Consider the following 21,454-nt stretch of genomic DNA (forward strand, 5'->3'; position numbering starts at 1 on the left):
CTGGCAGCAGATACCCAAAGTTATTGCTTGCCGACTCTGCACGTGTGCCAAAGTTTCTAAAAAAGACTGCTCCCCTCCACAGCACCAGTCCTTCCGTAAACGGAGGCAAACGGCGCCGAAAGGAGAGACGGAGAGCGATTAGTATATTAAAATGCGCGGTGTGCAGTTTGCTGTCCCGGGAGAGGATTTACCACTGCATCTGAAATTAGAGCAGTCTAAATTGCTTAAGACGATTTTATAGATTTCCGCGCGTCGCGTTATTCGAGGAAAGGCAGTAATGCATGGCGGGCTGTTAATAATGTGCAGCCGAGCAGAGAGCGGGGGGCGGGGGGCCGCTGTTCCTCGGGGAAATAAAAACTCTAATATGATTTAAATGATTCGACCTTTCTGTTTGTGAGCATCCGCGAGCTCCCCGTTCCTCTCACTTAATGCGCCCCCTCAAAAAGTTATTTTTTAATACAATTGGTGTGGAAAAGAGATTTGATTGTGGCTTTGCCCAGATTGTGTTAAGAGCTGTTCTGTCACTGACAGTGTTTGAACATATGTTTGCTTACTCACATTCATGCATATAGCCATTTTATTTTATTAAAATGAACAGGGGTGCCTCTAGAAGTCCTGTATACATTTTAAGCAGACTATGGATCCGAATGCTAATCTCCTCTGTTGAAGGGACTGTGATCTTCAGTGTCTGTCACTCCTGTGCTTCAATTAACGCCACTTTTTTCTGCAGTCTCTCTGTTGGACACTGGCGCCTTTTTCTTCTGAGATCCTACTGTTATTTGACTCTCTGATGGGCACGGTGAGAAATTCAGTGGCTTCGGCCTGAGCGCCACAGCTCTCAATCCTTGCCCCTGATAAACACCCACCCACAACCTGAACTCAAACAAGTATATAGAAGTGACTCTTTGCACAGCATACGATTTACATGAGCATTATGTTGCATAAAAACAACCTCAAACACATCCTGGAACAAGCATTGGCAAAGACAATAGGTCCACCTTAATGCAGAGCTATTGGGTTTGTCAATCTCTTTTAACCACATTGTACAGCAACGTGGCTAACAGTTGATGAAAAATTGCCATGATGCAGCCAGCACTGGCCACGACATAGCAATATTTATTTTCTTAGGGCAGGTCCAGGGGGAGGGCAACACAGACAACAGAAGGGGAGGTAGGAAGGACAAAAGAGGGGGAGGGGGCAGCAGTCTTCCACCACAGATGGGTGAACGTGGTTTTGGACAGCAGATGGCCCTGGTCAACAGGAGGAGTATACTTCAGCCCTGTATGTCCCAATAAAGGTTTGGGCTTGTATTTCAGCATGCAAAGAGCTATTGACTAAAAAGCCAGGCCTGAAAGAAGCAGAAAGGGCATGGGGTCACTTGGTAGCTAGGGACACGATGCTCTCTTCTAGGGACCTGAGCACAGCGTTGCAGAGGTGTCCCACATCTGGCCACATTGCTGCCCCCTGTTGGCTGCCAAATTTATTTGTTTCATCCAGTCTTTGCTTTTCAGTCCCCACCGCTTTGTATGAGATGAGTTTCTGGTGTCCTTGCAATGTTAAAAACTAAACTACAAGTACCAGAATTTAACGAGATGGATAAAAATCCAAGATTGGTTGAAGATATCACATATGACGTGGGCCATTTGCATCTCTGCCTCTCTAGCCTGCTCACTTCCGGGGAGGCAGTTTGTATAGCAGTCAGCAATGTGGCAAACATGTCTCGTGGTGTTAAACAGCTAAAAGATTGTGAAATGTATGTGTTGATGCCGTGGCAGTTATGAAATTAATATGCTCATGGTCGCTCTGCTCATCCAAACTCACCCGAGAAAAATTATTAATTCTCTGCTAAAAGTGAAAGGAGGTGCATCCGTTCTCATGTTTCCTCCCCAACTAGGTCATGCGTTTACTGTATGGAAGGCCATTGGACAGCTATCCTGATCTGACCTCGAGACAGGTGTGGCTGAACACAAGGTCCGACTTAGCACCAACATGCAGTATTTGTGTTATTTGTGTCACACATCAGAGCCAAGACCGACACCAGGCTGGTCCAGTGCAGTCCCCTCTGAAGCAGCCAGATAGTCTCAAGTTTAGAAACTAACTTGCCCCCGGTGCTCTCTGGTACATGTAGTCTTCAAATTAGCATTTGCATCTTGTCATTCTGCTCAGTAGAAGTCCTGCAGCTAGCCAGATCTGGGAAAATGTGTAGTTGATGATCCTTTATAATTACAAATGGAACTAGTCCTATAGCAGCAGAAAGGCGGCAGTGTGAGGGCATAGAGGAGCAGATGTGCTATCCTGGGATGAAGTGAAAGTGACAGGGGATGGGGCTGATATGTAAAACTAAGGGCAGGCCATGGGGGTAAGCAGCATCTCAAATTGCGAGAGGAGGGTGGGAGGGGTACTGGAAAAGCTGGAGGAGGGTGCGACGGAGCAAGCAACACCCTGACAGCAAATAGAGGGCAGAAATGAAACCCCAAACACATGTACTCCTATGGAGTGCAGCAACTAAGAAAAAAAAAGTACTCTGGAAGCACGCTGCAAGTGGAAGGACACACACGGGCCATGGACAGGAAACTGTACGTAGTCCATGCTCCAAGGAATGGAGTGACAGAGGAAAGGAAAGCTCAGACGCAAACCAATAAGAAGCAAGAAAATGAGTGATCTTGAAGCCAACCAGTGGTGACTGACGGGCCGGCTCAAACCCCTCTTTTTTTTTTTTTTTTTTTTTTTTTTTTTGTAAAAGATAAATAGACATGCAATAACAGCACATGCACTGTCCAGTCAAGACCTACAAATAAAATACTACCCTAGGAACTCAACAGTATGTAAAACATGAAATGCAAACAGTAGCATTCTCTTCTCAGGGTGAGAGGCCAGTGTCATTTTCTGTTGGCTGCGGCTGTCACCTGGCGTAGTGGAGGACAAGGGGAGTACAGGAAAATTACAGATCGGCGACCAGCTCTTCAGCACCACCCTTTACAGTGGCACCACTAGAAATAAAATATCATTTTCCTCTCTTCGTCCCTTGATGGAAGGCAGATCAAAGCAGAGCCAAAAACAGTCCACCAGATACAGTCCTGTTGGATGTCCAGGTGGTAGGAAGCAGTACAGTTAAACGCTTTATCACACAGCCCCAGCAGAGTCCTTTACGTCTTCCCAGTCTCCACCGTCCAGTCGGTCCACCTCCTCTCCATGTAAAGGCATACAGCGTGGATTCGGTGTGGTACTACGCTGCCTCTGCCGACCACAGTATCGCTCAATAATATGATACAAGAGGAATCCTATCAGTTCGCAAACCTACCAATGTTTGCAGCTTCGACTCCGCATTGAGGCAAATGAGGTTCCTTTAGGTTGACTGACTTCAAAGATGAATCCTGTTGCAAGAAAATGTACTGCTGAAATAACGGCTAGTGGCGGCCGACGAATGTAAACAGTGGTGAGACTGGTGGAGTGGGTGCAAGGAGGGCAGAGGGAGCGCGGGAGGGGAGGAGCACGGGAGTCGGATCCTTATGTGAACTGCAACAAGTGGACTTCGACCAATGATTGTGGGAGTCAGGAGGGAGGGATGGTTGAAAGTTCTTGCTTTGTAGTTGCTGTAGTCTGCTGGTAGACCTTAGGTTTTGCCTTCAAACGAAACTGTCCACCCTAGTAATTTACCAGTTCCTCCAGCATTGTTCAGGATTGCTGGACATCTGTCTTCCATCCCTGGGATAAAAGCATCCTTGAAGGCAAAGATGCTTCTAATCCACCTTGGGGAGACTCCTGTTTCTTCTCACTTCTACGTTTAATAAATGTATCCACTGGTTTCTTAGGAGTGGTTACCCAATGTAAGATTCAACAGACGCGAGCAAAACAACCGCAGGGGATTTTTGTTTCCTGTGTTGAACAGTAAAGGTCAAGTCTTTGTTGTACATTTAGCCTCATCATTCTAGTAGCCGGGGTGTCTACCACCACCCCACCCCTACCCCTAACAAGGGTTGCTGTGGCTGGGTATCCACTTGGGTCCAGAAATGGCTGACCCCCTGATTAGAGCCCGGGTGGAATGATCCAGATTTAAAAAAAGTGCCAGGCATAAACTCAAATCCATTATAAGGAAGCTGCCAGACTCCCCCCTCCTGGAAGGTGCTGATGGTGTATCATCAACTTGGAATGAAAAAGGGATACATCTGTGATTGGTAGATGGTAACTTTGGGTAGCATCTGGAGGTTGCCACACAATCAATCCCACAGCAAGTGTAGTGTTGTCCATCGCATTTGGAATCTGAAAACACTCTTGAGGACTATTGGCAGGGATCTCTGTAATTATAAAGAAAACATTTATGTAGAAATACATGCATGATGATATGAACATGTAATGAAGAAAAGCTGCAGAATGGGCTTTAGCAGATAATGAAGTTTTGCTTTTGGGCATCTCTTGGTAAGCGTGTGATTGTACTTATGATTTGGGGCATCTTTCATCCCTCACCGCTTGACATGATCTCTTCCAACAAAACAACCCGAATTTCACCCTCCGAGGCCATTAAGCACAGGAGCACAGTTTTGAAATTGTAATACTGTAGTGTACTTACTACTTTTATACTGGCCTAAGCCGGCACACATGACAAAGGTCAAATTGAATTGCCTCTGTGGCAAAGGTACTTTAGAAGCAATGTGGAGAAATGTAAGGTTTGGTCTTCTTTCCTGCACGGCTGATGGTCATGCGTGTACCAGTTGGAGTGGCTCCTGTTATCCACGTTGGGAAGCGTTCAGGGTCACTTTTGAGCCCCTGACAGACAAAGGGCTCATTCTCAGACAGTTCACGATCTTGAAGTTGTTTTTTTGGAAAGATGGTCAGCTGTCACGCACGACCTGGATGCAACTGTGGTGTGACGCAAAGTGCATGAGCAAAGCTTCCTTGACAGGTGACTGACTCTGCAGACCTACTGGCTTCTAGAAAGTTTGTATGGGACTCTAGGCTGATCTCTCCGGCTGCAGCCCACCATAGAGCACCTGCATCTTCACAGCGCCTCGAGCCTTTCACCCCTTTTAGGCTAGGAGGCGCTACAGTTCATATTGCAAGTGATTTTATGAATGTCCTGCTCAGAAGTCCAGGTTGTTCAAACTGATGTTTCTTCGCCATCTGAAGAATTTGTGCGTTGGATTTACGTGCTTTTTGGCTGCTGTAAGTTGGTTCTTAGTCTCTTAGCTGGATACTTTACTAAGATGTTCTTATTGCCTTTCTTCCCACAGATAAGCCCAGAGTGTTACTGTCGGCGTCCTACCCACAGGGGCTTACGAGAGAAGGGGAGTCCCTACAGCTGACGTGCACGGTGATGGGGAAGCCCACGTAAGTGTGCTGCTTGATTTCAGAACAGTGCCATGTTGTGTGGTACGCGGAACACGAGGAGCTATTCTGGACTGACTGATTCATACTATTAAGTGACCAGACTCTTCTGCAATCTCTTCCTTTCTATAGTGTGGCGTCCTGAGTTTGTCCTGCGCTTCCCTCAACATTTTTCTATATATTCTTTAGGCCCCTTTTTGCACTTCAGTTCTCCTAATAACCCCTACTTTCTCCCCCACTCCTACCCCTCTTTCACGCAACTATGACCCACCTACCTTGTCAACAGGAAGCTTTGCCTTTAGAGCTTGTATTGCATTCTGGCCCAGCTTTCGCAGGAGGAGTTGAGCAAGTGCATGTTTGCAATTAATTGTCTAGGGGTGTTCAGTCTGAAAATCTGAGACCCTTGTCTCCACCGTGTAACTCTGGAAAGGTTACTACATCTTCTAGTGCCTCAAGGCGCCTGTTAAACTGAGTTGGAGCATTTAGACCAAAAATCCTGCAACAATGCTAATCTCTATAAAAAAAAAAGACGAGGCCTTTCCTCAAACATGCATTTATCTTCTGAACTTAGAAGAACAATACTTGGTAACACATTTTATATAGTGCTTCATACTGCACCCAGATCAATTCAGTGTGCTGTAAATAAGATGTTACTATGGCTCAACGTGTAGTGCTCGGTTCACCAATCTGTGAATGGATGGAAGGCTGGTTTGGCCTTGCTGGGTGTTGGGACGGAAATGTTCCCTGTAGGGTGAAGCATGTGTGCACTCCTGTCCTGAGCGACCTAGCTGCATGCTGTCTGCCACCCTAACTTTTTTTCCCCGCACACATGACAATACCGCATGCGCACTGAGGCCTCAGTTTCGTAACCACTCTGAGCTCCTGAGTTGTGGAAGCGTGCACCAAGCGTGCCCTCTAAAACACACAAGACTACTTGGTCATGTACATTAAGCAGTGATGGGAACATACTGTCCCTGCGCCATAGTTTAGGCCTGATTAGTCTGGTTTTTACCCATACTTGCACCATATGCCTATAGCCTGTAACTGTGTGTAGTATTGAGTCCTGGTGTATATATTAAAGTACTTCTTTGTTTTATAAAAAAGCACTGAGCAGGACCGTTTTTATTATGCCTGCTTTTCTGTGTTTGAGCCCTGTTTCTTCACCATCTCATACGGTCTCCATGAGCCGCCTTGAAGTGCTCGCCCTCGCTGCCCTATAATCCACTGTGGATTGGGTGTACTTGATGGCAACTTTTTAGTTCAAAGGTAGACCAGAAAGAGCCAATAACCACACGTGTGACCCGGTACCTCCCGCCTACCACTGAACCACGAAAAAGATCTTAAATTGGGATTGAAGCTTGTGACCTTCAGCAGGCTTCGCTGGCGAATGTCCCCCTTCACATTGAATACACTTTCCTAGTCCCTCAATCAAGCCAGTTCTGACCTAGTATGCTCTTTATATCAGTCGGAGACTGCCCAGGGGTGGCTGTGCCTAAAGATAAACAGTACACCCTGTCTCATTTGGGTAAAAGGCTCTTTAACTCCTCCATATTTGAAAGCTAGCATTAAAAGGGGCTTTCATACTACATGTATGACCAAGAGCTGTGACCACAAATTAACAAAGTTCTTTTGACAGTTCTTGCATCTGCATGCTAAGCTTTCTAAAGTTCAGGAATATGGTGAGATTTCAATCCGCTTTGAGTGATGCATGTGCACCATTCCTTCAAACATGGTCTCTGTTGCTGATGCCTGTGGTGGGCACAAGATGCCAGGGTCTGCAACCAGGGTGCAACTTGGCAATAAAGGTGCATCCACCTCACAAGTGCTCTCTACCACTGGCAAGGGCCCTAGTTGGCTTTGCGACTGCTCGGCGTGGTGGGTGAGGATATTTGGACTGATGAGAACTTGGTATCCCTGGGAGAGTCCTTTACCACTAGTACATGTGCTGGCCTTGACCCTTACTTGGCAGCTCTGAAAGGGGTGCAACACCGTGTGTGAGATAGTGAGCATCCGCATCCAAACTCCTTGCTCAAGCAGGATTAGATGGAAGACATCCTTGTCTCCCCCTCCTGGTGACAAAACGGTGCTGTGTCTATGCACCTGATTGCTCATGCTCTCTTCTGTGAGATGGCAGCCTGCTGAAGGGGAGAGCAGGTCTGGAGGAAGCCCTAGACTCAGAGTTGTGGCAACCTACCTTGTGTCATCTGCTGTTAGATCCTCACCCAGAATATTAAAGGCGATGAGGAGAGCATACACTGGCAGACAAGCCTCACAATAGGTGGGGGGGGGGCTTCTCCTAGGACAACAAAAATGCAGAAGAATGATTCCTTGACCTAAAACAGCAGAGAGCATCTAAAAAGTGGACCCCTGATCTCTGCATCACCCGCACCTCCCGTCACTGGCACTCTTTGCCTGTTCCATGAGACAGTATGTATATTATGGATGACTGGCTGAGGGTTCCCTGGACACTCAGTGGAAGGGCCTAAGGGGTGGGGCAGGGTCTTGATTATCTCCAGAAAGAGCTCCGCTGGTGCAGAGTTTGACCATCAGTTCAAATCACCCAGAGGGTGTTGTAATATGGTTAGGATTTACCAACCTCCTGATATTATTATTATTGTTATTATTAAGACTTCTAGAGCCCACGGTTACCCAAAAGGGTCTCCCGGCACTAGACAAGGCAGCATACAGATCCACCGCAGGCAGCTAAACAACTACCCTGTGTAGCAAAAGCTCAGACATGACAGCTGAAGAGCAAGGTCTTCAAGTTCTTATGAAAGGTAAGCAGGGAGTGACCGTTCCTGAGAGCAACCGAAAGAGAATTCTAAAGTTTCAGACGCAGGTAGGAAAAGGAGCGACCCTTCAGGAGAGCAAGATGAAACCTCAGCAATATGAACAGTGAGAGGTTGGATTATCTCAACCGTTGGTGGACACAGGTTTTCACCAATCCTTGAATGTATGAAGGGACCAGGCCATGTCTAGCCCGGAACATATAGCTTAAGACCTTAAATTTGATACACTTATCAAACCTAAGCCAGTGTAGTTTGTGAAGCAACGGTGAAGCTGAAGCATATCTAGGCAACCGCAAAAGAAGGCGAGCGGCTGCATTCTGAATAATCTGCTAGCGGCAGATCGAGGATTTGTCAGCGCCCAGGTGTAGCACGTTGCTGGAGTCCAATCTGGATGTCACCAGAGCCTGCATCACTGTTCTCTGGGCGGCCTGAGGAATTAGCCAGAGGATCTTCTTGAGCCATTTGAGAACAGAGAAAAAGGTGGGCATGACCTTGGACACCTGAGGCTTAAGGGAGAGGTTGTTATCGATGATGAAGCTGAGATTCTTAACCTTGGTTACTGGAGTCTGTAATGGCTCCAGAGAATCCGGTCAATGATTGACTCCTCAAAGTTCAGGGTTATTTCTCAGAAACTAAAATTCAGATTTACTGCCATTAAGCTTTAGTGTGTTTCTGTTCATCCACAGGGAGACATTTCTCAGAGCAAACTGGAGTAACGAGGTATCTTGACGCTGAGCAGCTGATAATGAGAAAATAATCTGAGTATCAGCATAAGAAAAGAGGGTGAGTCCAGACTTCTCATTCACGTCTGCCAAAGGGCGTACGTAAATGTTAAAGAGCATTGGGCTCAGGATAGATCTCTGGGGAACACTGGAGGTCAGAGTTAAGGTTTTGGATCTTGTGATGGCCAAAGAGACCTGAAAAGTGCATCTTTTAAGGTCAGCCACCTCAAGGCCAAGCCTTCAATGCCTGAAGCCTCAAGTCTGTCTGTCAAGATGGAGTGTGCTACTGTATCGAAAGCGCACTAAAGTCCAGCAGGATGAGGGCGGTAGTATCGCCAACGTCGAGCTGCTGCCTAAGATGTTCTGTGACCCCAAGTAGAGCGGATTTGGTACTATGACCCGCCCTAAAACCGGACTGTGATGGGGGAGCAAGTTGCAAGTCGCAACGAAGGAGGAGAGTTGGGTATTTACATGCCTTTAAAAGAAGGCAGATCGGCCAAAAGTGTGACCAACAGAGGATCACGGTCACCCTTCTTTAGCAAAGGGAGGACAAGAGCATGTTTCCAATTCTGAGGTATGTACCCTGCACTCAAGGATGAGTTGAGGAGATCAAGAATCACATTAAGGGCAATGTCGTCAAAGTCTAAGTTTTGAAGGAGGAAGAGTATCTTGTGATGAACCAGACTTGATAGATCCCAGTTTCATTTGCAATGTCACCAGGTCCAGAGAGGACCAAACCTTAATTTTGGAAGGTTCATTAAACTTCTTGTCAGAGGGGTTGAAGTCCAGAAATCCATTCGCTTGAATAGCAGAAAATGCCAAATTCACTAATCTAGGAGCGTCTGCGTCTAATTGACAGTGAATTGACTCAACTTTACTTTGAAAAAATGTGACTAGCTCATCACATTGATGAGAGAGAAGGCAGAATGGTGTTAGCTGCCGAGAGTTCATTCACAACTTTAAACAGTCTCTTGTTGGGAGTTAGCAATCTTCTCCGTGTAATAAGTTGCACGGGCAGATTTTCAAAAGGCATTGTATTTTTTTAATGGTGCCACATATTCGGACTTCGCCTCGGATGCGTAATGTTTCCTTCATTGTCTTTCCAAGGATTTACGGCGTTTTTTTTGTATCTGAGGTAATCAGTGAACCAAGGAGCAGGAGGATACATTCTGCATTGCATTTTAGATGCAAGTGGCAGGATAGTCAGTTGCCTCCGTAAGCCATTGGTGCACAGAGATTTGGCCTGGGTCAGGTTGAGAAATGAGGGTAGGGATTTTGTTGTGAAGCAATTTATTTAACTCAGCCATGTCAAGTTTAGACCAGTACCTGGTTTTGGGTTGCAGAGCAGGCCGGGTAGGGGGACTGGAAAGGATCTTAATACTAAATGGCACTGCAAAATGATCCGTCTGGCAGAGTTGAAGAGGTGGAGCTATGGATAAGGTTGAAAGGTTAGAACACATGGGATCTAGAAGGTGCCCTGCGAAATGGGTAGGGACAGAATTAAGAAGGGAGAGATTAAGAGTGCCCTAGTCATCTATGAAAGCCGATGCGAAGTTGTTATTGGCATCCTGAAGATGAAGGTTGATGTCACCAAGCAAGGCAAAATTGGCTACCCGCAAAATATTGGTAGCCATCAAGTTGGGTAAGGCTGAGCACCAATTACCGGGAGATCCAGGGGGAAGATAGATAAGTGCCCCCGAGAAGGTACATTTAGGAGGAAAAAAGAGAAAATGGCAAGGCTTCACAGTGGAGGGATCTGGAGGTCCTCAATTTTACACTTGTAGATCTTTTTAAAGATAATGGCAATGCCTCCGCCTGATCTGTGAGGTCTATTTATCCACAACAGAGCAAAATTAGCAGGAAGTGTAAAAATGATATCCGGTAAGGATCGGTCATGGAGCCAGGTTTCTGTTAGAAATACCACATTGGTCGAACATCACAGAAAAAAATAAGTAGATGTAGCTGGTGCTTCGGAAGAGAGCCAATTTAAACTAAAACACCGAAAGTCTTTGGGCAAAAAAGGTCAGCCAGGTTGTTGGACATTAGCTGAGGCGCAACCTCCCTAACCTGAGGTTCAAAACCAGTCTTAGGCAGGGGTTTAGGGGTACATTCAAACTGAGAACAGGCGCAATTAGGTGGATGGATGTCGGGACTAAAAACCTGACAGTGCGCATTAGGGCAAGGCCTTAAACTATGTAGGACCAGAGAAGTAAAGGATCTAGAACCCAGTTGCAGAGGACCAGGGTTTCTGGCCGCGGCCAGACGCAGACGGCCATGCCTTAGGTGTGCCCCCGCTCGAGCATCTGATTTAATCGGTGGTGGAGGGAAAAGACTAGACTGCTCACTGCCCCGAAAGAGAGCCCAGGGCCGGAAGTGGTGCAAAGAAGTTTCCTCCACCCTCTGCACAAAGGGCACTGCAGCCGCGGTGGAACAGGGCGTGAAACAGTAGTACGAGCGAGCGAGGGAGGAAACGGGTTAAAAAGCTAAATGAAAGTTACGATTAAAAATTGTGAGCATTAAAAGTGAGCCACAATAGGGAGAAGATTAGCTTGGCAGCGTCAGCAAACCTTGCCACTGATCTTATGAGGATTAAAGTTCACACAAGGGAGAGCTCACACTAAAGATTGAAGGATGAGTGATCTGATGCCTGAAGTGGAAGCTGCTGGTTTCCAGCTTCTTCTACCGGTCCATCCTGTCCTGTTGGTTAGACTTCTATTCTCCAGGAAACTCCTGGATACATAGAATGGTGGACTGTGAGAATGTCTCCCTCTGGGAGCCCGCCCAGTAATGTATGTTCGCTTCGGTGCTTTCCCAGATAAAGCCTAAATATCTGTGGGTCAATTTGTAAGTCCATCTAGTGTGTTATAGACACTTCCTTTCAGATCAAGGAGTTCCGCAAATGCAGCCTCCAGCCAGACGTGGTGCACAAGCAGGTATGTGCACAGTCGTAAGATCACACAGATGAAGACCTGTTAATGACAAATAACATATCTATTACCTGAATTGGCGTTTTTGTTCCTACTAATGTCTTGCTCAACATTCAGAATACTGTTTAATCCATTCACTTTTTAGTCTCACTGTGCGTTCGAATTATGTCCCCAAACGCCCCACCTTCCCTCCACCTCATATCCTTCGCATCTAGACGCAGAATGGTTCCCCGTTACTCCTTTAGCACTTTCCCCCTTTTCAGTTGCAATGTTGAGGTTTGCTTGCTGTTAAGTCTTCGGCTTGTCTGTTCTACCTCAGGGTCCTTTGATGTCACCACTTCTCTTCTCGTTCAGATGTGCTGCGAGGCTCCTGGGGTGCTAGGCACCAGATCTCCTGGCCTACTTTGTACCCACCAAAGCTTACCTTCCAACATCCTTGTATTCAACTTGTGGGCTATGGACCTTTGGGGCCAAAACTGCTGGTATTGACTTAGTCTCAAACTGGGTGAAATGCTCCTTTGCTAGAGAGATCCCTTCTACCTGCTTTGTAAATGCCTGCATGCTCTGTGCGCGAGAGTTTATAGGATTAGAAACAGTACAAACGGTGTTGTTTAATCCAATCCTATGGAAGCCTCCTTTGGGGAAGTGGTGCTCTTTGATTGACAATAGGACATGGATGATCCTCAGAATGCCCCTAAAGCCACGTGTAAAGCTGGTGGTGATATGCATTGCATATAGACGCCTGTTTCACGACCACGCCCCTTTTGCAGGCCCAGATGAAGGCCTTGCAGCACGCGCCAGATGGCGATCCGCAGACCACGGGATTCCAGGGGAGACGTGCTGAGCCGCCCTCTTTCAGATTCTTCGCCTCCCTTTCCGCCGCGGCCTCCGGGGTTCACAATTAAAATCCTAAAACGCGGAAAATAAACATTTGGCATTGTGTGTTAACAAGATCTCGCAGTGGGTCTGCAGGAGCGCGCGCGCGTCGCGTGGACTCCCGCGCCCCTGCTTCAAAGGCAGGCGACCCCGCCTCGGATTCACCTTCCGCGCGCCTCCTCCCCGGCGCAGTCCATTTATCACGCGCGCCCAGCAGCACGGCTTTGTTCCCCCATCCCTCTCCCCTAAATTAATGAGGTGGCTAACTGTGGGTGAGCACCGACCTGCCCGCACCGGTGTGAAACTGCACAGCGGGGCAGAAAAATTAATCAGCCAGGTTTTTTCGCCGAGTGTTTGTACGGGCCTTCACGGTAAATAATGAGGGTGCGCACAGGAGGCTGCAAAAATGCGCAGCAGGACTCTTGTTTATTCCATATTTTCGACACAAAATGAAAGCCATTAATGAGCATTGCTCCAGTGACCAGGGTCTCTTGAATGTTCTTGAGGTCGGTCAGTGGAAATATGTGAAAAGGCTCATGGGTTCCTCACGTTCGTAGAAGGCCTGCCGCCATTGTTATGGCTACATTTCACCTGGTCCTTTCATTGCTATCACACGGCTGTCTGTTTGCTGGAGTTTGGTTCGCAGAGTTGGAATAGATATGATGGGCCGGCATGGATTAAGATGATACCAATGAGGACTGGGAGGGGGCTCGACCAAAATGATCTAAATTGGGGGGTAATTGTTAAAGCAACTGGAGCGCTTTGTTAAAACAGAACACAATGCACTTTTTTGCATGGAGCACTTTGGCCCTTACTGATTTAAGAATGTTTTACATGGTTACTGAGGGGTCCATGAATTTTATTAGTAGGCGCCCTGGTGTAGTGACTTTAATTGAATATCAATTTTTTTTTAATTCTAGTAGAGTTCATTCAATGTTTCACTTCTAAGTTTGTGTAGGTTATAGGAAAGAGACAATTAGTTAAATGTTGGAAGAATACGATAATGTGTATGGATTGGCGCACCGAATCATTTTTTCTTCAGATCTTGTGTTTGGTTGTCCTTCGCTCGGCTGGTGTATAGTGCTTTCTACATCTGAATATCAAACGAAGTAGGTAATTGTGATGCGGTGTACTGCATTTGACAGTGTAGTATTTGTATGTGAGTTGTGCACATGAGTGTAAGGGTTCTGTGTAGCATACTTTGTCTGAGGATGACCATTTGTAGGTGTCTGGAATGATGGAACGTGAGTGTAGGATTGAGCAGAGTATCTTCTGATTATCCAATGCAGTGCAGATTGTTGGGGTGATGGGATTATTTTGACTGTGATGAGAATGGTCTAGATTTAGAGATGGGGAGGATGTGTGGCGATCATTTCCTTTGGGTGCTAGTTCCATCCCACAAAACACTTATTCTTGCAATCTGAGCTTCTGCATAGGCATGTGCGAAGTGAAGCATGACCCCCGATGGGTAAATGAATCGCTTTGTAGAAGAGAAACAAGTTAAGTGTGGCAGGCAACTAAGGTGCCAACTTTTGGTCCTAGAATAACCTTCCTAAACTAGGTAGACCAATGGGTATGAAAGGAGTTGAATTACATTGTTTTAATTGAACAGTTGCAGTGTGTGTGACGGGTTTTTGGACTGGCCCACCCCATCATGCGATTAGTTGGAAGGCAAACAAAAGTTTATTTAAAAACAAAGATCATAGAGACGTTTTAAGGTCTGGGCAAAGTGTGCAGTTGCCCAGGGCCCCCACCTTACAAGGTGCCCCTGAGAAATTGAACTTTTTCTTTATTTCACTTTGTCTATTTGATGTATTTCTCTGTCTCAACCTTTAACATATGATTCAATTTTGCTTGCCATCATGGGGCTTGAATTAGCAGAAAATGTGCAATAAAACTTAAGGTTGTTCCAAACGGGGGCCCCCAAAAAACTTTTTGCCCCGGGCCTCTGAAATCCTTAAGACAACACTGTTCATAGTGGCATCTGAAGCTGACCTATAAATATAAAGGATGTTCCAAAAAGAACACTGCTCCGTTGTCCGACCTGTACTGATGAGATTCTACCAGCTACTAAAAGGTAACCAAATATTGGTTAGTTTGGCATTCTAGAGCGATACAGTTCCGCACACAAACGTAGCTCGTTAGTTGTGTCCCCAGTAATCGGCATCCATGCTAGATGCTCATAACCACATACTCGTATTATTGTTTGTTGGTTGTTTATTCTCACCGTTGGTAGAGTAATGAGGGGCATCAGTGGAGTATCTACAGATGCTTGCATTTGAATTCTAGGTCGGGCAATTCACAACCACTCTTCAGTCAGCAATCACAGTTGTCAGTGATGTGAAGAGGCAAAGATTCTGCCCTTGTGTAAACAGCCAATACTTGACGATATGTATTGCTACCTGTGACATGGGCTTACCACAGATTAGAGGAAGGCATGTCCCTTTGTGCCAAAAAGAAGCCAGGTTGCATGTAGCTTCTGCCCTCACTCTCTAACCTCAACCACCACTCCAGGAGAGGAAATTCTGCCCTACACCATATTTGGTTTACAGATGGGATGGTAGAGAAGTCCCAGAAGAGTGGTGGGAAGTGCTAAGAGGAGGATGCTAATGATTTCCCCGAGCACTTTCACAGCACTCTCCAGGATCTTGATGGCCATCCCATCGGAAATGTCACCCGCAACCCAGGGGGTAATGAAATATTCAGAGAGCCTGCACGGTGAGCTTTGCATGTACATCTGCTGGCAGCAGAGCTTTTCACTCAACTTGTGTTATGGGAGCTCCATGGGCTCTCACAGACTTGATTCTTTTTTTTTTTGTGTGGTTAATGTGTTAATTGCAGCCAGTGAAGCTGTTGAGCCTCTCTGGCATAGTCGGGAATTAGGTGATGACAGTGATAGACTCGTTTGCTTTCCTGCATTTTTTTTATTGAAAGATTAATTTCAACTTGATGGAACTGTTTAAATCTGTATTTAGCCCAGTGTATCCTGTAGGTCATCGAAGAATTAAAGACAATCACTTAACCTTTGATGTAAAATGGGCGGGTGAAAGAGATACCATTCTATTGGCTGAATTGCACAACTCGAAATCCCTAAACATTTGATCATTTCCAGTATCCCTGTTTGACCGAATTGTCTACCTTTGTAATGACCTGATTTTAACTTTACTACATTTACTTTGTCACATCTGAGAGAACCTTGAAATACATCAATTCAGGACATGCACTATACCAAAACCTCTTGCACATGGTTTAATACACTATAATGCTGCTCCATCTCGAGTGGCAACGCAGGCCACATAAAGGCTGCAGATGGCAATAGAAGTGCCTCACTAATGGCATTGTAGGCTTGGTGGCTGGAAGGCATGACTGTTTCTTAGTCCATATTTAGAAACTAGTGCTTCTAATATGTCTTGTCTTAGTGCAGTGATACAATCTAAGGTACTACAGTGTACAGCTTTTGCATGTTTAGGAAATGCACTTCAAAATTCGAAACCGTGCATTGCATCATTTCACATGACGTTTGTGCCAAATATGTTCATGACTGTGCCCGTGTTGGTCCTTGGAGCTAAGTAAGTCCCCTGGCTCGGCTATTTGTTAATCTGCTGGCTTGTGCACCTCCAGTACCAATACAAATGTGCACCAATTCGTGGACAAGCATAGCAATCGGAAGATGAACAAGCAACGAGATGTAATCCCTGGGTCGAAGTCCTCTTATGCAAAGAGCGCTGCCCTCCTTTTCACCAATAAGCTTAGCTACCTTGCCACCTCCACCCCCTCCCCCACCCCACCCCGCCGGAAAGATCTATTTCTTCTGGGTTTTGTTTGTTTTTGGAGGGGAGGGGGCATTTCTAAATGTGTATAGCGTCATTCGGTATTCAGTTAGCAAAAAATTATTAATACTATTGAAAAGTTATTAACTGGGGACCCCAAAAATACGTGACTGTGCGACTGTCCAATGGCTGTACACGCGTCTTCTCTGCGCGCGCACACAACTGAATGCCTGGTCCCTAGCCATGGTGCTGAAATCCCGTTGCTCCTGTCCGAGGCCGCATGATACCGCCCGCACAGCTGCCTGGTGCTGCTCAGTTCCCTCGCCATGGTGCTGAAAGGCGGGCAGCTGCTGCCCCAGATAGAGCGTGTGCGTTAACGCACGCGCAGCTGCAACTCCACTCTCCATGGCGCTGAAAGGCCGCGAGCCGCTGCTCCGGGCCTCGCGTGCTTGTGACGCAATCGCGCTGCCCGGATCTGTACGTCGCTACTTCATAGTTCTGGACATCCAGTGGCTAGCAAAGGACCGCGTTGTAGCTGCAATTAATTTCCTTGTCACATTGTCCTCTCTACCAATATTCTATGTTGGCTTAGGTTACTATCTATACACACACTGCTATATGGGTAAACTCTCGACATGTAGAAATCATCATTCCGGTTGAGGGACAGTTCGAATGCAAAGGGTACCAGTCCCGGTGAATGGAAGAAATCTGAGGTGATGGGAAGGGAATGGCGTGATAGACTAGTGGACAATTTTACAAGTGTCACCTGCTAAGCAGTAAAATTAAAGCAAAACGTTTGAACGTGTTTTGCTCCTGCTTTTATAACAGCGCATGAAGTAATGACGTATGTATATAGAGCTGTCCTTATGGTAATACTGTCTTTTTCGTTCTCCTTATTTCACCTCGTTTTCCTGCATTCATTTTATCCTCAATTCTGCTCATTCTCCTCTGTTTTATTTTTCATTCTGGGCCTTTTACCCACCACTTTAATGCCCTGTTCTCTTTTTGTTTTCTGATACTGTACTTTCGCTCAACCTTTTATTGTAACTTTTTTATGCCTCATTATTTATTATCCGTCCCTTGTTCTTCCTTTATTTCTTCCCCTAACCTTCCCCTGCCTGGTGGTGGTCGCTCGCTGTCTTTCTGTCGCAACAAACATGCTCTCCTTTTCCCCCCCTCAACCCCAGGCCCGAGAAGATCCAATGGCTGCGGCTGGAGGAAAACCTTCCGGAGAACGCCATCCTGTCGGGAGCCAGCCTCCTGATTAATAACCTCAGCAAAACCGACAACGGAACGTACCGCTGCGAGGCCTCCAACTCGGTGGGGACGTCGTGGGCGGACTATGTGCTGTATGTGTACGGTACGTGCTGTAGGGTACTGTACTGATGTGCATCTGCTTCTCGTGGTGGAGACCAGGAGCTGGTGCTAGTAACCATTATGTGCGACGTGTGGGGGTTTAGAGTCAAAATGGTGAATGTTAATATGGACATATCTTATTTCAAGGGTCTTCCCAAAGCCGTTCTCTTTTCTTAACAGTAGGAACTCTTCTGTCGCAATGAAGTTCCGTGTATTTGAATGACCATTTACAGACCACTACGAGGTTACACTATTTTTTACGTTACAACAAAAAAAAGACACTCAGTGGCGGCTGACACAAACTAGGGGGTGTGGGCCGGGTGGAGGGGGTAGCAGGAGGGAGCTGGTGGGAGGGGAGCAGGGGGGAGTTTCATAATAATAATAAAACACACTTACCTAAAGCTGCCAGCTTCCTCACTGTTGACCACCTTCCTGGTCCCCGCAGACACTGGGACAGCATCAGTGACTCCCTGTGCAATCCCCGCGCTCCTCTCATGCTATGAGAGCAGCAATGCGATTGGCCTGAACAGGCTGGTTTGACACGCTGCTCAGGCACAGGGAGTCTGTGCTTTTTCTCCAACCTGATTGTTCTGTACAACTGGGTTGGAGTAACTTAACTGAGCATCATTGTGTATTGATGTGTAAGGGTTGAAGACCGTTTCTTTCCTGTTCGCATACCTGCATTTTAAAAATTTACTTTCACGGGTACATTTTGTGCCGATTTACTCACCATTTTAATTCTTGGTTGTTCTTTATGGCGATGCCTCCCTCTCGCTGCTAGAACATCAACAGAGAGGGAGGACTTTGCTGGCTGATTGGGCACGCCCTTTGACCTGCCAACCGGACGCATTTAAGCTCCTGGATGCTAGCGCGCAGCGGGCGCGCCGGCGGCGCGCCCTGGAGCGACCAGCCATAATGCCACCGTGCAGCCAAACTGTGGAACTCCCTATGTGTATTCCACCTCAGATCTGCATCGTCTTCGGGGTAACCCGTCATTGTGTGATCCTATGGATATGGATAACATATCTCATCGTAAGTGTCCGCAATGTAATTTTTCGATTAATCCCATTAAAAAAACATTCTTCCCACACACACTGCCTTCTAAAACCTCTAGAGACTCAGTGAACATTACTGTAAAGTTTTTAAGCATTAATTGCCGTTCCCTCCCTAAAAATAAGGCTCATATATTCGATCTTCTTGTATCGGAGCAGCCGGATGCGGTGTTTCTAACCGAAACATGGCTTCATCCCGGGTCCGGTCCAGATGTGGCCAGTGCCTTTCCAGAGGGCTATGTAATGGTGAGATGTGATAGGAGCTCTGGCAGAGGTGGAGGGATCGCCGTAATTTTTAAATCGAATACGGTACGCACCCTGGAAGCCCTTTCCTTTCCTATGTGGGAATCTGCCTTTTTTTAAATTAGCAGTCACGTCTCAGCTGACTTTTTTCGGTATAGTAATATATTGGCCGCCGGACAAATCCACAAGTTGGCTGTAATCTTTGGCAGAGCTGGTCGCTCCCTTCGCACTAAAGTCAGCTAATTTTACTATTGTGGGAGACCTTAACCTACATTTGGAAAATACACAGGACAGGTTAATTAGCACGGTCCTGACGGACCTGGAGGCATTGAACATCTTTTTGCACAATCATGACCCTACCCACCAGGCAGGTCACCTCTTGGATCCAATCTTTTCTACTCTTAATTTCGAATGTAAGTCACCCATTCCGCTGGATTGGTCCAACCATTATGCCATCTACTTTAGTTTGCAAATTTTGAGAACCTTGCCAGTCAATAGAGGGGACAATACCAGTTACTATAGAGCATGGTCAAAATTAGATCTCACTGCATTTAACACCACATTATGTGGTACGCGTCCAGACCCTGAACCTCCTCTTCTGCCTCTTAATCTAGCAGTTACATCTTGGTTGTCCACTGCCATTGATTTGCATTTGCCCTTGCGTCGTAAACGCAGTTTAGGTCACCATCCACCGGCACCATGGTACACTGACGACCTAAAACTTGTGAAGTCTGAGTGCAAGTACTTGGAGCGCAGGTGGAGAAAAACGTATAGCCCTCAACGAAAACTTACTTATAAAGCAGCACCTGGTCAGTATCATCTAGCATGTAGGAAAGCAAAATCTACATTTGTAACTAATGAAATTAATAAATCCTCTAACCGTCCCGCGCACTTTTTTCAATGATAAAAAATTTGGCGGGCTCTAAGACCCTCCCACCGCCACCATCTCTCGATGAACCTCGCTGTAATGAGATCGCTGATTTCTTTACTGCTAAAGTAGAAATGATTCATCATTCCCTCTTAGGCTCACAGCCTCTCATCCCTCCTATGCAATTTTAGCGCCTGTCCCTGTCCCTTCTGGACCCATTTTATCTAAATGGCCCTTGTTGGACCAAAAATCCTTATTTGATTGTTTATCCAAAGTAAAGTCCGGTTCCCCCCTTGATCCGGTTCCGGTAAATATCTTGCGTCAGCTCTCTCAGGACTCTTTGTCTATTATCCAGAACTTGCTAAATGCCTCACTCCAAGAATCAACGGTTCCCGAGGACTGGAAACGGGCGATGGTGGTCCCTCTTCTTAAACCCACAGCTGACCCCAAAATTCTAGCGAACTATCGTCCTATTTCCCGGCTTCCTATGTTCTCTAAAATCCTTGAGAGGCATGTTAACCTCCATCTTTCGTCACATATTGAATCCTCTGGATTTCTAAATCACTCTCAATCGGGTTTCCGTTCTCACTTTTCAACCAAGACCACGTTATTAGGAGTAATTGAGAACCTACGCTTGTTACCCGACCGAGGAGAAACGGCGGCGTTTATCCTTTTGGATTTAATCGCCGCGTTTGATACAGTGTCGCACCCCATTCTATTGAAGGCACTTAGATCAGCAGGGGTAGTTGGTTCAGCCTGGTCTTGGTTGGCTTCTTTTTTGCAACACCGTTCCTTTCAAATCTTTTCGTCCACTGCTTCCTCATCCATTCGCCCATCTGCATATGGAGTTCCCCAGGGGTCCTCACTCAGCCCTCTGTTATTTAACATCTACGTACGTCCTTTGGCTGATATTGTGGAGGCCTCTGGCTTAGTTCTTTACTCGTATGCAGATGATACCCAGATCATTTTTTCACTCTCAGCTGAAGCGGAAAGCTCTCCCTCCTCGCTTCAGCATGGTCTGGGTAAGGTGGCTGAGTGGATGCAGACTAATCTGCTAAAACTGAATGGTGAAAAAACCGAGGTCTTAATCTTCGGTAAGAACACTCACCTTTGGGGTCCCAGACATTGGCCTCCTATAATGGGCTCTCTTCCCCAGCCTGTGAAGCAGGTGCGGAACCTTGGTTTTATAATGGACGATTTGCTCTCTGTGCGGCAACAAGTGGTGAGTGTCGCAGCCACTTGTTTCACCATATTGAGATGGCTACGCAAGATTCTTTGGATGCTCCCTGACTACACCAAGCGTACGGTTGTCCAGGCGTTAATAACATCACGCCTGGACTATGGAAATGTGCTGTACTTAGGGGGTTGCCAGGAGACTTTGCGGAAACTTCAGCTGGTTCAAAACTCTGCAGCTCGTCTCCTGTGTAAAATCCTCCGTAGGACTAGTGTCTCCCCTTTTCTTCATGATCTACACTGGCTTCGTATAGACAAGCGCATTGAGCACAAGACACTGCACAATGTTCAAGATT

At 46.5% G+C, this 21,454-nt stretch overlaps 1 protein-coding gene across 9 annotated transcripts in view; it reads left to right on the forward strand.

Moving 5' to 3' along the window:
* Positions 1-21,454, forward strand: part of CADM1 (cell adhesion molecule 1) — a 641,657-nt gene that overhangs the window by 548,767 nt on the left and 71,436 nt on the right. For all 9 annotated transcript variants that reach the window (XM_085645728.1, XM_085645731.1, XM_085645724.1 and 6 more), the window contains 2 exons: positions 5,229-5,325; positions 17,594-17,766. In XM_085645728.1, coding sequence (XP_085501854.1) covers positions 5,229-5,325; positions 17,594-17,766 — 270 coding nt within the window. The remainder of the gene's footprint in view (positions 1-5,228; positions 5,326-17,593; positions 17,767-21,454) is intronic.

The sequence above is a fragment of the Triturus cristatus genome, chromosome 3_1, assembly GCF_964204655.1.
Source record: "Triturus cristatus chromosome 3_1, aTriCri1.1, whole genome shotgun sequence".
Classification (NCBI taxonomy): Eukaryota; Metazoa; Chordata; class Amphibia; order Caudata; family Salamandridae; genus Triturus; species Triturus cristatus.